Below are 18,713 nucleotides of genomic sequence, written 5' to 3' on the forward strand. Positions count from 1 at the left end.
CCAACCAACCAAACAAGAAACAAAACCAAAAAACAGTGACAGAACAGAACTATCTAAACATCTAATGTTTCAAGATTTTTGCTTTCTTTCTGTGTTCGGTTTTTTTTTTTTTTTTTGTTATCATTGATTTACATTTTACTGTCTCTGAGAGATGCTCCAATTACTATACTTGGTCAGATTAAACAGCATAAGTGTGCATACTTTTATGAACCACCAGAAGGACACCACTTTCTGACTTATCAAAAAAAGATAATTAATTCATATTCTTACTGTAGGGTATCTGCAGGATCACACCCCCTCTTCCTTCCCAGCCCCCCCGCAGTAATGGTTTACAAGTGCCTTGAACAGCCCATTTAAAAATACTTAACTGCCATCTAGTGGCTGAGTAGGCAGACTTCTCTATGGTGTTTTTCAGACTAATTAAATAATTCTTCCCTCATTTCTAATATTTCTGCTTGCATTCTCAGCCTTCCTAAGAATCCCAGAATTCTCATAAGACAGTGTTTTAATAACAAAGTTCCATTACTAGTCATACAGGAAGAAGAACAGACTAGAACAAATTCTGTTTAAATTATGAAGAGATCTCAACTAGGAGAACCTCACTTCATGTTGTAAAAAGTTCAATCAATTCATCTGCTACAGATCTAGAACATGAAAAAGCTATTAATTATTATTAGGCTTTCTAAAAATAACCCCCCCAAAAAAAATCCTAGGAATTGGATTTTAAGTTGAAAAGTTAAAATATTAAGAATCAAAGACTTCTGTGTAAAAACTATATTTCATGAATATGAACATAAAAAAAATTGAGCATATGTGATTTGAAGTTATCATGGCCTGGAGTGAAGTTTGATAAAAGTTAGACTCCCCTTTATTTCTTGAGTAAAGTAGTCTGCACATCAGCAGTTCATATGACCCCAGCAGTATAGTATTCTGCCAGGTTTTGATCATATTTAGTTTCACACAAATTTTGTTTCCTTTCTGTTTGTTTTTAATAAAGTATAATTTATTCTCAAGGCTAACAAGAAAACACTATGCCTCCATGTGCTTCCTGACATTCACCAACTTTCAGGTATCTCAATTCTAACATCTCATGTTAGATATACAATTAGAACATGATCTCCTGCATATCACAAATTGCAAGCCTGGCTTTATTTTCTGCAAGATAAGGAAAAAACAAATTTTATACTCCTCAGTTTCTTAGCTTTGTGTTTTCTGAGATTGGGGTATGCTGGCAAGATGTTTCAGGAAGCTTACGCTGATACTCCTTAAAACAATATATCCTGTTCTATTTGTCATACAGATCATCAGTTAGCTATAGTATTTACTTTGAAAAATGCAGTAAGTACAGACTTCACTATCATTTGATTCATTTAGAAAAATTCCAAAAAAAATTTTGCTTTTTTTATGCTCCTTTCTTTCCTCAGTGAGGTAACTGAAAATAGTTTTGTAGGAGAATAATTATTTTAGAACTGTTCACTGCCTCTCCAAGTTTTCTCTTCCCCCTTACAGAAGGTAAGCCAAGTAATGAATGGATGGAAGAGGAGTGATCCAGGTTCCCAGAATCACTAGCTCATTCTAAATGGATATCTCAAGGAAGAACACACAGAAAGAAGCAGTATAAAAAGAGCCACAGCCACAGAATGGTTTGGGAGTGCATAAAGGAAGAGCTCCCTATTTTCCACCAACTTCAATTGAACACAATTGTTAATCAGTCTCATCTAGTTTACCTTACCTTGATGAAAGCTATGTAATACCAAAATAAAATAGGTTTAAAAAAAATCTCCTTTTTAAAATATTATTCTTCCTGTATGTGTAGTAGAATTATTTCACATATCAGAAAAATCTTACATTTACCTTCCTTCTCTTGCCTTCACCTGTAAAGAATCATCTTTCTGAAATTTCATCGAAGAGTTTTGAGCAGTGTGCCTGTTTCCTATACAAAGCCTAGCTATGATATTTAATAATAATGAAAAGTAAATCCCAATCTCACCAATGTTTTATTTTTTCTAAATAGACTCATAATGTATTTATCTTGCAGGATTTTGCAACCTTTTTTCTTGTCTCGCTAAGAGTCAAAATCAGAACATTTCAAATGTCTGAAAGGCTGAGGGATTACCAGCAAAGTGTGGTAGTTCAGAATACTTTGGAGACATTCCAAGATTCAGATTTATAATGTTTTCAAAATGGGAAGTATATTCAACATGGTAAAACTTGTCCTGTAATTGAAGGTTTTTAAGGGTAGCATCATTTCCCTATGAAATTGTTGGAAAGTGCACCAATAGATCATGCAGTAGATATCTGTCTTCATTGCCTGAGAAGTGCCAAAATTTGGTCTGGCTCTTAGTACCAGTTGAAGAACATGGCGTTCAAAGAAACAATATAATTTCTGTTGAGGGTTTATTTGTTGGTTTAAATGGGGTAAACCAAACCAAAGTGAAGTCAGACCCGGAAATGATACAGGCATAAGTATATTTTGATGGCAAGCTTTTCTGCAGTAAATATAGGCTAAGTTCTCAGTGTAAACTGTCTCATATCCAAACTGCTAGAAATTAGAGCAGTCTTGCAAAACTTCATCTCCTGAAACAGGATTAGAGACCAGACTTAGTCAATGGCATGAAGAATTCATTACATCCGGATACTGACCTTTAAATAAACATAATAAGGGCTTTCTTTTTAAATCTGTGTGATACTCAGAATAGACTCTTTTCTCAAACTGTTAAAAAGAGAAAAAAAAAAAAAGGGGGGGGGAAGAAATTTCAAAAAAAGAAACAACAAAGAATATAAGTGACTTCCAAGCAACTTTAGGTTTTTGGTTCTGTGATGTCTCACTACTAACCAAAGCCTAGTTTTCATGCATTCATTTTCAATTATAAGAACTTTTTTTCTTTTTTTATCTTCTTCTTCTTTCTGTTAAGAGTCTGTTTTTATCTACCATGTAAACAAAATCAAGCAAACCTGAAAATTGAGTTAAACTGTAGGGAAAACTACAAGGGTAGCAAAAAAGATCAGGGGTGCGAAACAAAAGGAAATTGGCTCTTGCACAAAAGTACTGCTGTCAAATCTAAACATCAGGTTTGAAGCTGGAGTTTCTAAATTAGAACATTCAGTTTTCCTCTTCTTCCTTCACTAAAGGAGCTAGGTCTAACAGAGCTTTCTCTGTTCATAGTGGGAAGACTAAGCAGACATTGTTGCTCCTCTTTGGGATTTCAAAACCAGGACTTGAAATGGCTGCCATTTTTTTATTATGATTTCTTCCTGCACTAAAACCAAGCACACCCCCAAAGCCTCCTTTTTTTTTCATTGTCATTGTAAAAAAAATCAGCTATCACAGAATCACAGAATCCCAAGGGTTGGAAGGGACCTAAAAAGATCATCTAGTCCAACCCCCCTGCAAGAGCAGGGTAACCTACAGTACATCACACAGGAACTTGTCCAGGCGGGCCTTGAATATCTCCAGTGTAGGAGACTCCACAACCCCCCTGGGCAGCCTGTTCCAGTGCTCTGTCACTCTTACAGTAAAGAAGTTCTTCCTGATGTTAACGTGGAACTTCCTATGTTCCAGTTTACACCCATTGCCCCTTGTCCTATCACTGGATATCACTGAAAAAAGCCTAGCTCCATCATCCTGACACCTACCCTTTACATATTTGTAAACATTGATGAGGTCACCCCTCAGTCTCCTCTTTTGCAAGCTAAAGAGACCCAGCTCCCTCAGCCTCTCCTCATAAGGGAGATGTTCCACTCCCTTAATCATCTTTGTGGCTCTGCGCTGGACTCCTTCAAGCAATTCCCTGTCCTTCTTGAACAGAGGGGCCCAGAACTGGACGCAATATTCCAGATGCGGCCTCACCAAGGCTGAGTAGAGGGGGAGGAGAACCTCTCTTGACCTACTAACCACTCCCTTTCTAATGCACCCTAAGATGCCATTTGCCTTCTTGGCCACAAGAGCACATTGCTGGCTCATGGTCATCCTCCTATCCACCAGGACCCCCAGGTCCCTTTCCCCTTCGCTAGTTTCCAGCAGGTCAACCCCCAACCTGTACTGGTACATGTGGTTGTTCTTCCCCAGATGCAAGACTCTACACTTGCCCTTGTTAAATTTCATCAAGTTTCTCCCCGCCCAACTCTCCAGCCTGTCCAGGTCTCGCTGAATGGCAGCACAGTCCTCTGGTGTGTCAGCCACTCCTCCCAGTTTTGTGTCATCAGCAAACTTGCTGAGGGTGCACTCAGTTCCCTCATCCAGGTCATTGATGAAAATATTAAACAGCACCGGTCCCAGTACCGACCCCTGAGGAACTCCACTAGTCACGGACCTCCAGCTAGATTCTGCGCCATTGACCACAACTCTCTGCCTTCTTCCTTTCAACCAGTTCTCGATCCACCTCACTACTTGATCGTCAAGCCCACACTTCCTTAGCTTATCTATGAGGATGCTGTGGGAGACAGTATCAAATGCCTTACTGAAATCAAGAAAAACCACATCTACCGCTCTACCATCATCCCTCCACCTAGTCACTTCCTCATAGAAGGCTATAAGGTTGGTCATACATGACTTCCCCCTCATAAAACCATGTTGGCTGTTCTTAATGACCCCCTCATCCTTGATATGCCTAGTGATGGAGTCAAGAATAAGTTGTTCCATCATCTTTCCAGGGATGGAGGTAAGGCTGACCGGTCTATAATTACCCGGGTCCTCCTTCTTGCCCTTCTTATAGATTGGTGTGACCTTTGCCATCCGCCAATCCTCAGGCACCTCGCCCGTTTCCCACGACTTACCAAAGATGATGGAAAGTGGCCTAGCAATGACCTCCGCCAGCTCCCTCAGCACCCGTGGGTGCATTCCATCTGGACCCATCGATTTACAGATGTCCAGTTTGCATAGCTGATCCCTAACCCAATCCTCATCTACCAAAGCTAACTCCTCCTTTGTCCTGACTCCTTCTGGGGCTATAGAAATCCGGAGCTATCTTGGACTTGAAAAAAAAATCTTAAAAACTTTAGGAAATTATGCTGCAAAATAAGAAGGTTATGTCTAACGTTGTAAAGGTAAGAAAACAAAGAGGATAAAAAAAGCCTCTTCCAGTGGCAAGAAAGTGTACAATCAAACCTTCTAAGTAAGTAAGTGTGTTACTTCTACTTTTAATTTAGAATTATTCTCTTTTAGTCAATAACATGTAACACATTTATGTTTGTTTCTATGTCAATATTGACCCTCTCCAATTATTTTAATAGCATGTGGAAAATGTCTTTTCCTGGGGAAAGAAGAAGGAAGATGTCTGTAAGTAGAGTTAGTTGATCAGTTTCAAATTATATGCTAGGTCTCTTTTCCTTTTCATGTATCAAAAGAAAAGACAAATTACCTACTTTGCTAACTTCAGCTAATGCTTGCTTTCTTCAGAAAGAAAAACTGTGGACAAACTAGACAAAGAATAAAAGAGGCTAGATGTCTAACAGAAATATTTAATAGTATTTCATAACTTTTTTTTAAAGTACAAATAACACCAAGAATGATCTGATTGCAGTAAATGATTAATCTACAAACATGATGCAAAAAGTTAGTGTGACCCTTCTACCTTCTATGTGTTGGTAGATTGTAAAGACTGATATAGATAGGTAGCTAGAATACACTCAACTGTTTGGGACTATACAGAAATAATATGAATACATGAAAATATTTACCCACATACAGCTACTTAAAGGAAGTAACTTCCACTCTGACTTTAAAAATAAAACAGACTGATGATGACATAGCAAAAATTTGAGATCATTTTCTGCAAGTGAAGTCATCATTTGTCAGGGACTGTAGTGACAGGACAAGGGGTAACGGGTTAAAACTTAAACAGGGGAAGTTTAGATTGGATATAAGGAGGAAGTTCTTTCCTGTTAGGGTGGTGAGGCACTGGAATGGGTTGCCCAGAGAGGCTGTGAGTGCTCCATCCCTGGCAGTGTTCAAGGCCAGGTTGGATGAAGCCTTGGGTGGGACGGTTTAGTGTGAGGTGTCCCTGCCCATGGCAGGGGGGTTGGAACTAGATGATCTTGAGGTCCTTTCCAGCCCTAACTATTCTATGATTCTATGATTCTATGATCATGCATTCAAAAATAGTTCTGTTCTTCACTGATGAATAATAGTACAGAGTGGAAGGAGTTCATATTACTGTGATAAGAGATCAACACCAAGCAAAAGGAATGGTGATCTCTAACAACAGTAACAAATGTAATTCAGCAATTGGACAACGTAATAGGCTAATTTTAAAAATAACAAAAAACCCACAACCTGAAGAGAAAGTTTGTTCATGCTACCAAAGAGTGTACTAGTGCAGCTAGTTAAACTTCATTCTCATAGCAAAAGAATCAGGTTTTCCTCAGGTAAAGTACCTAAGTATTCATGAAACTTTTTCCATTAATTATATTTCCAATTTTAAAACAAACCCTTTTATATAGATTATTTCTTGCAATGAAATAAAATCCTAGAGACAGATTAAATATAGTCCTTATATGCAAAACCTTTCTGGAAGTACAGGAAAAAGTTCATTTTCACAAGAAATACTAAAAAGCATTGTCACTGAAACCTGGGTAGCTGAAATATAAAAATAGCATGGGACAAATATATTTTAGTTTAAACTTCAGATATTGCAATGTAGAATAATTCTGTTATATTTTAACTAATGGCATCTAGTTTATAGATGTTCTTAATTATGGTGGTGAAAGAGTTCAGGTACCTGACAAGAACTCCTTTGATGTTGTTTGGCAAGACAAGAGCCATAAAGGTAATAAATATTCTCCCCACTCATCCTCATGAAATATTTGGTTGAACCTGGATTAAATTTGTGAGTCTAAAGATCAGTAGCATGCATTTCACCAGGCATTGCTTACTTTTTCCCTTAAAAGCAAATCACTGACCATTTTCACAAACGCTGCTAGAACCATCCACTTATTAAAAAACAAAAAACAAATAAAGCAAAGCCACAAAAACCAAACTGCACCAAAAAGAAGAAAGAAAAAGAAAAGAAAGATAATTAAAAAAAAAAAAAAGAAAAAAAAAAAAAGAAAAAAAAAAAAAGGAAATATGAAGAGCTTTGGGGCATTCTTTGCTCCAAACCAAGATTTAAGGAAACCAGGACTTCGTCGTCCTCTTCACGACTATCAGAGAAATTGAATAGTCTTTTTCAGTAGCAAGATAAATTTGGTACCTGTGATTGGAGAGCTTCCACAGAAAATAAGCTAGTCTTTTGAGGAAACAACGTGAATTTCCCCAACTCCATCAAACTACACCACATTTAAAGAGGAATACAACACAAATGGTGAAAAAAGGGCTGCGTTTATGTTGAGCACATCCAACCCAGACTAGGACTCCACTGTCCCAGTACACATTATCACCTTTTGAAGTCAAGCACTGCAAATCTGTTCTCTTACTACCGCTGCTATAAGCTTCAGTGGAGAAAGAGAAAAAAAATCTGTAACTATTATTCCACATGAAAACTTTTGAAGATCAGTTGATATAACCAGGTCTTCTAAAACCATTCCTTAGTAATGCTGTCAGACTTCCAGAACCAAGTGTTAACTTACTTCTGAGTGAAAAATAACTTCTAATAAGAATCACCTTAGGCAGCCGGAACCTTGAATCTCTGTACCTAGATACATTATGAAGCATATAAGTATTCCAAAATAAAAATTTAGAATCAAAACCACACCTCAGAATATTTGTACTCAGAACATTCAGTACACAAAATTATTGTGAAAAAGTCTGAAGTATTGCTTTTCTGGTCTTTTAACAAAATGATAGATAAAACACTTCTGTTAGAATCTTACCTGTACCAGCTGAACACCATCTACTTGTTTCTCAGTTTCTAGGCCAGCAGATTTCAATTCTGAATTTGAAAAGAAGATACAGATTTTAAAAATCTTATATATCTATATAAATTATTCATATTTTGAAATACACATTAAGAGTTTCATGAACACTATGTAGAGTTAAAAAATAACATTAATTGCCCAAATTATCAATCTAAAATTAACCCATGTCATATGCATGAAGTCATATCTGATCTCAATTTACAATGTATATATTATGACTCAACATTAAATGCTATCATCTCAAATTTGTAATAAGTCCATTTGAATTGTCAAAATTTCTGATTAAAAAAAAAACCCTGTTATTTATGCCTTTATCATGCACACTCCACAAGAGGTCAGGGGAAGGTTCTCATGATTGTTCTTCCCATCCAATCTCATTAAGAAGTATTTCTGTCCTTAAGGTCTGTGGATTGTGTCTGTTCACAAAAGGCCAAAAGAACTCATGAGCAGAACTGCCTTTTTCGTATCTGCCAATGGCCCTCCTCTGCCCTGCCATCAAAATTTGAAATGCCCATAATGAGACAGATAGCAATACAGACTTAAACTCATATTTTAAAAAGCATGTTTGAACAAAACAGGCCTTAATATTGCAAATAGATTTTGAGAAATCTCAATTTCATCCTAGCTTGATTATTTGCTGTCTACAACATCCCAGGCTTACAAAGGGATAATAGTTTAGGACAATGCACTTACTGCCTAAGTCAATGCTTCCCAGAACTGGGGACATTCAAACTGAGGACACAAAACTAATTCTTCACCTTTGTACTAAATTCTACACCCTCTCTTTTGGGCAAAGTACCAGCATTAATGTGACTTTTGGAATTTTGAACATGTTACTCATTTACATTGGAAAATGAAACAGCAGTACTTCATTCTAGTTGCACCCTCTTCCATTATTTTCTACTTTGGAATAACTGATGAGTCTCCTAATGAATATCTTTGCATTCTTTGACTTAATGACTATCTTCAAATGAAGAAACAAAATTATTTGTCCTAAAATAATGGTTTTAAAGAGAACTATAGATCTTCAGCTGTGACAATGAAAAATATAACGGCAGTAGGTCTAAGAGTGTTTATCTGCACATTTTACCTGGAAAATGAGTATCTAAACATGAGAAATCTCCTCTACCCCATAACTAGATTCTCTGTCTTATTTTAAACCCTGGATAACAATTATTCTACAAATACTAGGCTTTGAGATCTTTGTTTTCATAAAACCATTTCAATTCAAACCAAACCTGAGCACAAACAAAACTACATCAAAACCTTGATTGCCTAATATTTATTTCAGTGAGAGACATGTACTATACATTCCTGCATTGTTTCAACAATGCTGTATTTTGGTTGGCTGCCGGTTTGGTTATGCTGGAAATGACACAAGCGTGTAGCAACCCAATACACATTCAGGACCTTCAAAAGTGTTTTGGTAAGTCATTGCAGAGAATAACAAAGATTTATTTTTCATGTATTTATGAGAAAGAGTCTTGTAGTTTAAGCACAGATTTAATTAATTTTTTTAAAATAAATAAATTAAAAAGTTAAATAACTATATTAAATATTAAAACCAATAAGCACTTGAATTAAAAGCTCTGGTTTCTGTTCTGGCCTTTCAACAGATTTCTTTTCTGACCTTAAAGAACATCTCTATGTCTCAGTTTCCCTGCCTGACAGAAAATAACCTCGGGGCGGGGGGGGGGGGGGGGGGGGCGGGAGGGCGGGCAGTGCGGCAGAGGGAGAGAGGGACGGTGGAATGATGGGAAAATGAGAAAGAATAAAGAAAGGGGCATGCCAGCAGCTACACAGTGCAAAGATCTCTAATCAGCTTAGTAGCTACTGCTAATGATGCCATTAACTGGTCATAGCCTAACTTTTTTACACAGGCCAAGGACAGAAAGATTTTTCTTATACCTGCCCAGAAAACACATGCATCTTGCATCCTTCTTATATCTTTCAAGGGTACCACTACACAGCAGGCAAATCTGTTGACCATTTGCAGGAACAGCGAAACTGTTCATGATGCTACCAATGAATTCGACAATCACTCCTCATTGCAACCAAAAAAACCCCACAGAAACAGTGAAAGATGATTTTCTGGTTAAAGCTATTAATGTCTCTTTTGAAGGAAGGGAAAAGTATTAATATTTTTAAACTAAACAGGTGTGAGATATTGTTTTTACAAATTATCTGGAAAAGAACATTGCTGGCTAACCCTACCTCAATTGATCTGAAAAGCTAGAAAAACTTCATTAGTATTTGGGCATTGGTGATTGCTGCAGGGCCCAAGTACATGACTTTAAATTTCTGCGTGGCTGAGAGACACCTTAAGGTGAATTTGATACTTGCCCAGGTTTTATTCTTTGCTAATGTTCTAGTGCTAGACATGTACACACACAACTTAGAAAGCAGTGTTTCCTATCATGTAAATTGGAACAAACTACCTCCCTTCCCCAAAAGTTCATTGAAAAATAGAAATAGATTGTTCCTATATATTTGTCAACATTAAACAATTTGATAGAATTGTCTAGCTTATTTTGACCTCAGAGAGGTTTTGTTCCAAAAAGTTTTCTAAATATAAGCTGAGTTCTGGATGACATGAGCAGATAATGTTAGTTTGCCAAAATTCACCAAATACAATCTATTTGCAGGAAACTAACAGGGTTTTATCTTTCTTCACTAAAAAAAAAAAAAAACCCAAAAAAAACCAACAAAAAAACCCACAGAAAAAATAAAAACCCACACCAAAAAACTAAACCAAACCACACACAAAAAAGTGCAAAAGGAATTAAGGAATGGGAAAAAGTGCTATACAATGAATATGATGAATGAAACCTTCCCTTTAACCCAAAACAAATATTTTATTTTCTTCATTTTTCATAAAAGGAAATAAATGTCTGGACAAACCCAATTTGTTAAAGAGATGTAACTTAGATTTCAGGGTGTAAACCTACACAGATTTAGTGTGTTAGAACTGTTTCATTTTACAGGAGAAGCTGTAAAATCTTTGAGTCTCTGCCCAGGCAGTTAGGACAGTCACATAAGAGACAGGATGACTGGGTTCTAGTGCCTGCAAGTTGTCTTTTCCTAGATGGTAAGTGGAAAAGCGCCATCAGCAAACAATAAAACAACTGAATTTCAAATACCCTCTGTGCTTAGAATCAGGCAATGTGCTGGAGTGTGATAGTGGTAAAGTCAAATACTGTCAAAAGCAGCAGAAACAGATTTTGGTATTCAGATAGAAAATTGGTAGCATTTGCATTGATATTTTTGGTGATATTGATTAATTTTGTCCAAGAAGTTTTCCGAATCCAGAACTGAAGAGTGGTTTTGGCATAAGCATCTACTGACTTGAAACCAAATTCTTATTAGGTATTTTTAAACTTCAGTTTTCAAATAAAAGGCCAATCTAAAAAAAGAAAAAAACAAGCAAAAAAAAAAACCCCAAACCAAAAAACCCCAAAACCAACCCCCTGCAAAAACAACCAAAACTCCACAAACCCCCCTGACCACTCTAAACAGCCCTTTCCTCACATCCAACAATGATCCACATGATACAGAGCATACAGCAAAACTGTGTAATAAATACTATCTTAAACAGATGATTAACTACTTTGCTAATTTAAGAACGATTACCTAAAACCTTGCAGAATTTCCTCTTGCCTTACTTAAAACTTGGAGGCCTAGTATTGTCCTCATGCTAAGAATATGTGTAACGCAAATGAATACTCTTGCTCTGAAAAAATCCCACTACATTCCTTTCCAGATCAACATTTTGTCTAAAATGGATGCTTCTGTTCACAAACTGTTGTCTCTAATGTTAATATTATATCTGTTCAATCCATAAAACAATAATTACATATAATGAGAAATAGAGCTACTCTACACAGAGTAATTTAAAGTCTTTAAATATGCTTGACACCTCCACCTTTCAAACATGAGTATGCATAAAATAATTCAGTTAAAAATCTTGGGGCTTCACATGAAACTCACCTCCAGATTCTTCCACATGCCAAGCATGCAGATACCCCCCCAAAAAATTTAAATTATTTATCTACCTGAATTTCATTCAGAACAGTTGTAACTTTTCCTTATCCCTCCATGCCCTGCACTACAAGTTCACACCAAAAACCAAAATTTCAATATTATTTCTAAGTGTCAGCACCTCAAGTAGATAGATTTTTGGAACTATTTATGTTCAATTTAGAAATAGTCACAATACATAACTTTCCATTTTAATTCTAATTCTATTTTTTTAGTATTTTTGCATGTTTTGAGAGGCCATTGGCTGAGATAAGGAACAGACAAGTACTGCACACACTACATCCATGCAGGAATAATACTAAATGAAACAAAACAGGATAGAAACACACCATGTATAAAATAAATACATTATTAAATTTTTAGTATTATACTTTTGGGAGAAATATTCTTCAAATTAGTTAAAACAATACAAATCTTTACATTTCAAATTGTTTTATGTAATCAATGTTTTTTTTCCATTTTACAGCAACAAAACTCTTTCTAACTTACACAGTCCTTTGCTGGGCTAGGCCTTCAAGTAAAATAATAAAATATTCACCCTTTGTTTTTCCCATGCAGAATATGTTCATGAATACTCTGATCACCCATCCATTACCCAATCCTCCAAGCTGAGAAACACAACCTGTCCTCTAAGAATACATGGAAATGAATTGTACTAGTGCATGACAGCCCTTTAGCTGAATACAGCATGAAATAATAGATTATTAGCCAAAAGCTAGATAAGACCAACAGTACAGGACTGCACCTTTCCACACGCTGAACTGAATCAATGAGGTTGATGCAGAAATGTTTTCTTGACCTCTAATAGAACTGCTTTGATAAAAGCCACAGCACAAACAGAATAATATAGTGCTACTGCATTTTTGTTGGCATCACTTATTTTGCTTGTGAACACTGGAATAAATGACGCCAGTAAAAGTGAAGTGTTGCCATGATAAGTGGTGTCCATCCAAGGAATATTTTGCTTGTGTTCCAGAGGAAGTGGTAGGAAAGTCCCAAAGAGAAGTAAATCTGAATTTAACTCCACCCAAAGTCTACAAGCAATACAAAGAAATCTGCTAATATTACGACTCAATTTTTCAAATCTGAGCAATGAAAACAAGGAGTGGTAGGAAATGGAAAATTTGAGAATACCCTGCGGCTCTTTGTGGAGATCATGGGAATGAATGCAGCCTAAAAGTGTTGAGAGCCATTGAATACGAACTAAAGGAAAGCTAAGCCTCCAAGAACCTATGGTACTCTCCCATCGACACTCCTAACAGAAAACAGGCTGAATATTTTCTTCTAAATTTCTTTGTCAGCAAGAGGGTTTTTTGTTTGGTTGGTTTTGTTTTGTTTTAATTCTCAACTTAAATAGTATTTTTATATGTATGAAGAAGATTTCTGAAATTTGGCTGTCAGAGTAACCTCACAAATTTTAAGATAAACTGACTTTGTAAACAAGACCTCAATGTTTTTTTTCAGATACACTTTTCCTACCTCTCTGTCAGCAGGGGACTGCTGAATCCACAAAGGAATACCTTACACCACTCTAATAACTTTCAGTATGCCACCATGCCTTCTGAAGTTATTCATATTTTTAAGAAGAGAAAAGTACCTGTATTTCATGGATCTGAAGGAATGTAAACTGGAAAAGAACAAAGGTCACAACACCTGGTAAAATCCATTAGTCAGCAGATGTAGGTGCACATCTTGGTTGTTAATGAAAATCATTCATTTTGCTGAACATTTTCTATTAGATTCATGCTAACTAACATTATTTCTGATGCTAATCCAGTATCTTCAAAATCAGGTATCTATTATAAGTTAAAATATTAAGCTTATATCTTGGGTTCTAAAGGACAGCAGCTCCCCCCATGCTGTACATATATATCTTGTCTGTGTCCAAGAACTATACCTTCTTGCGTAATACTGATTCTTTGTTCTTCATCTGGAGGTTTGGGTGGAGGCCACACAGATGGAACTCTCCTTGGAAAGCTTCCTTCAATGTAATCTGATGAATGTGTGGGTTGGCTAACTGCAGCCCAAGTATAAAGCTGGTCTTGCTGTGGTTATCGAAAAAACAAACAAACCAACAAATAAAAACAAAAACAAAAACAAAAACAAAAAAAACAAACAAAAAACAACAGACAACCAAAAAGTTGAGAAGTTCATATAGAAAGACAAGCCAAAATATCAAAGTTTTTGTTTCCAACACAAATAGCTCAATATCCACTATATATATCAAAGCACACTTCTTGTTATGATCTTCATCTCCTGATAAAGACTTAACATAAATGTATATTAAAAAACATTAATGCTTCAGTCTGGAATTATCTCTATTAACAACAGAAAATCTAACCTTTTAGTTAACTACAGCACAATGAGATGCCAGAATACAGTTCAGAACATATTTGAGCATAAGGAACTACTTGCTTTTTTCCTTAGAGAAATAACAGGTTGGACCTGATGATCTTAAAGGTCTTTTCCAACCTAGTTGATTCTATGATTCTATGACTATACTTCATTACATATAGTTAGCTTATAGGTTAAAGATAAACATTTTGGTCCACACACTGTGTAATCTTTTTACACTGAATGCAGAAGCAAAGTAAAGAAACAGAATTATTTCAGCATAAATTAAACTGAGAATTATTTTTTGCTACCCCCACCCTATTTTTGTCAAATATGTTTCCATATTCGTAGACAGGTGACTAAAAAGATTGGTTTGCTTTTAAAATAAAATTAAAAATAAAACAAAACAAAACAAAAAACCCCAACTCACAACAAACCAGCCCAACAGATAAAAAGTATTCTAAACCCTTTCAGCTAAATTAGATAATACACTTATTACTCAAGAGCTTCGAGTTTGATTCACTTATTAAAAGTAGGAGACACTCAGGCTGTCTGATGAAAAGGAGGGCAAACTTATGCTGTAAGGCAACAGAAATGGACCATAATTCAAGCAGTTATTCTTGTGACTCCTAGTATGCATCAACGCGCACACCTTGTGATTATATGTTTATAATACTGTAAACTCTGGAGAGATCAATTGCAGCAGCTCCATGAGTAATCTAGTGAGTAATTTAGTAAGTAACCTGGAAATATGCAAATACTGTAGTGCAAGTACTATGGTACAGAACTGGAAAAAAGAAATAATCAAGTCACAGGATGAAAATACAATATTATCATTCAGTAGTATCTCCTTACAAAGATAATAAGCATTGAAGAGACATCCAAAGGAAAGAACAAGATAATTTAACACTTATTTGGGATAATCTTTACTCTATGTGAGTAAGGTTTTACTTGCCTAAAAGTAAGTTGTGGTAGGAATGATACTCTATTGAGAGCAATTTGCTAAGAACAGAAAAACGCTAGTTATAATGTAAAAAGCTTTGGTTTACAGAGGATGCCTCAATCAGTCAGGGTCAAAGGAAACTCATCAGATCTTTCTAGCATGAAAAACATGGCAAAAATCCAACCATATACACAGACATTAAATAAAGGTAAAAATAAATGGATAAAAACTTAATACAAAAATCACATCATGTCCTTTACATAGCCTAGAACTCTGTGTTTCTTGAAAAGCCTATCCTTTTCCCATTAATATGCTACTGCATTTGAACATGCAAACAGGTTTGATTAATGCAATTTTTTCAGTCACTTAGTACTGTCCCTTTGTCTAACTCCAGTGTTTAGAGGATATTTTTGTTTCTTGTTTCTGATGAATTTCCAGTACTGTGGGAGTAAAAGGAAGACTCATACCTGTGCATACTGTAAAGAAAAAGTGATGGATTTTCTTGTTAATCTTGCTTTCTGTACCATCCATCTCAAAAACACAGAGGAAATTAAGATTCAAAAAAGCCATCAAGGGAAACCCAGAACAACTCTTTTTGCACACTCTACTACCTTACATACTTCAGGGAAAACAGAAAAAGGCAAGCTCTACAGAGGGTTAGCTGAGATTACATGTAGGATTATATGGCAATACACCAGAAAACAACAGACTGTAGATGATATTGACATAACACAAATGAGGAAGACAGTTAAACTGTTCCTGGATGCAGTACTTCCCCATGCCAGTTCTTGAAAGACAGTACAATCATTTAATAACAAATTTCTGAAGTATGATTAACCTACATGACCTAGGATGTATGCCTTAGAATTACTGTCCAGGTGGGATGCATTATGAAGATAATAAAATATGAAGCACCTATGTTCCTCCTGATAGCATTTCCAGCATATAAACTATGAACACTTACATATTAAGACACCTCACAACTTCATAACTGACTCCTAACCCAACATGGAAGCATTGTATGCATAACAGACAGTAGTTTTTTGTTTGTGTGGTCTTTTTTGTTTTGGGATTCTTTTCATTCATTATTGAACATAGAGAAGGATAATGTAATAGAAATTTACAGAGGTAAACATAAACTTGCAAGGGACTTGCACTACAACCAAAATGCGTTCAACACATAAACAAGGTATTTAACAACAGCTACATTTAGATTACATGCAAATTTATAAACATAATTTAAAATATGAAAAAACGACATGACATAAAGGGAGTCTGAATGTCTGGACATCAAGCTGATAGTCATAAACTACATTTGAAATGGGAAAAGATTAACCCTCTCTCCACTTTTGCGCTCTTTTAAAGAGATGAATCATTTGAATGTCCTAATTCTTACTCACTCAAGCTACTTTCCAATATCTAATCCTCTTTACCTTTTGTCTTTAGCTGTTTATCAGTTAACACACTAACCCATCTCACTTCTCCTTTTCCAAATCTGATAATGCCAGAAATGTGCATGGTTATTAGAATATTTTGAAAAAAAAAAATATATGCAGCCAATTTTATGATGTCGAAGTACTATTCAGGAAAAGAAACAGAATAATCCAAATAAAATATAGATTTTCTTTTATTATTAGTAATTACAATCCAGACATCCACAAATCTGGATTTCCACATCCACCTTTTTCTCCTTTACTCTTTTCAGAGGAAATTTTTACTAGATATAGTTTTAAGTACAGCCAGTTAATTCTCTTACCGTGATCAAGCTTTGAATACATCTGTAATTTCCAATTCATCTTGCTTAGACTCCACTAAGTACTTCTTTTGAGGGGAAAAAAACCCATATATATAATTTTCCTGCAATGAATGATCCCAGTCTTGCATATTCGGACTCATTTCTGAGTGGACATTGAAAGCTTAAAGCTGTCTGAGTCCAGTGCACTAAATGTGATATCAAGAAGAATTTTTGTTTCCACGCATCCTTACACAGCACTTTCCACTGGTTCTTAAAACTGCAGAGCATCTGAACATGGGCGAGGCAAAGTGCCTGCAGGATCTGACGGTACCTAATCAATAGACATTTTACCACTTACAGATGCTAGCATGTAAAATAGAGTCACAGTCAGGCCTGTATTTTAACTCACTCTCTTCCCAGCCAGCTCTCAGTAGGCACAAAGGGTTTTTGTAACAAATTTTCATTCTTGGGTACCTCAGTGTTACAATTCAGGTACGTAATAGATTAAATATGAATCATATTCCTTCACTGCTTGAGCTAATGATATGCTTGCCAATCTTCAAGATGGAAGGCAATACTGTAAGATACTCAAAGTAAGGGCCTATAGCAAATGACATGTAGAAAGAGGCTGGTGGACTCAGAACTAGGGACATGAGCTAGACCAGCAGCAATCATCAGAAGGCATACTGGTGGAGCTCAAGCTTTCAGAAAACAGGTCACACATTTTTCACACGGAGAGACCAGGTTTGTTCTCTGGGCCACAGACTAAATCAGAGATTAGTATATTCCACTGCAGGAATACGATGTGCAACCTTAAACCTATGCTTTGGCAGCTGTATTGCACCTGGAGACATGCAGGTAATATGACCTTCAGTTCAACACCACTTCAGTTTTTAATCAACTGTTTATCTGCTTCCAATTCAAAGGACAAAGAGAGCCATTGTGAGAAATGCTTAAAAGAGTTACAAGAGAGACAGAATTGAAACAGCAATAAATATATACACATCTACCCAAACTGGTGGCAAAAGCATGAGTCAGCAAGGCGAAAATAAAAATCTGACCAGAAATCAAGAATTCTTAAGAAAGAAAGAAAGAAAAAAAAAAAAGAAAAGAAAAGTAAAAGCACAATCAGATCATGTGATGAGATGGGAAAAGTGGGGCAGTACAGAAGCATGCTGCTATCACAATTAACCTCTTCAGCTCAGCACAGCAGTAGATGGGGGAAGCACATTAGCAGTACCTTTAAACATCCTTACACCAGAGTAAATTGGTATTAACTTCCCTCTCTTGCAGAGCATTTATTTTCAAATAGTAAACTTTGAGAATTTTTCACTAGAATCCCAAACACTCAAATGTATCAAGAGGAGGGGAGATCAGAAGGATTGGCATGTCCACAGACAGGTATAAATGGGCCTACTCATTGAATCAGTCTGGATGTGGACAGCCTTCCAATAGGAAGAGCTGGAGGAGGGGAGACAGCAAGAAGTATACCTGCATTTAAGGTGGAACCAGGTAAATTCACAAAGGAATTAATTGGTTTGTTGTTTTTTGTTGGTTTTGGTTTTTTTTTTCATTCAGGAAGATTAATCATTCTAATATACTTAGCACACAACCTCTAAAATGAAAGAAAGCCAATTTCATGTTCCCAGTGTATATAAATAGTTAATTGGACAAGCAAGGTTTTAGTTCAAGAAATTAGAGCCAGACTACCTCAAAATGCTCGTATCAGCAGGAGCCTGCTTTATTTTAAGCAGCTTTTAAAATAAAGAAATCAATACTATCAAGAGTGGGGAAAGTGATTTACTTTTT

At 36.1% G+C, this 18,713-nt stretch overlaps 1 protein-coding gene across 2 annotated transcripts in view; it reads right to left on the reverse strand.

Annotated features, from left to right (window-relative positions):
• FMN2 (formin 2) overlaps window positions 1-18,713 on the reverse strand; it is a 164,431-nt gene that overhangs the window by 115,347 nt on the left and 30,371 nt on the right. For both annotated transcript variants that reach the window (XM_065680191.1, XM_065680190.1), the window contains exons 4-5: window positions 13,790-13,937; window positions 7,810-7,868 (exon numbers count right to left, since the gene is read on the reverse strand). In XM_065680191.1, the coding sequence (XP_065536263.1) occupies window positions 7,810-7,868; window positions 13,790-13,937 (207 nt within the window). The remainder of the gene's footprint in view (window positions 1-7,809; window positions 7,869-13,789; window positions 13,938-18,713) is intronic.

Source organism: Lathamus discolor, chromosome 5 (assembly GCF_037157495.1).
Source record: "Lathamus discolor isolate bLatDis1 chromosome 5, bLatDis1.hap1, whole genome shotgun sequence".
NCBI classification, from domain to species: domain Eukaryota; kingdom Metazoa; phylum Chordata; class Aves; order Psittaciformes; family Psittacidae; genus Lathamus; species Lathamus discolor.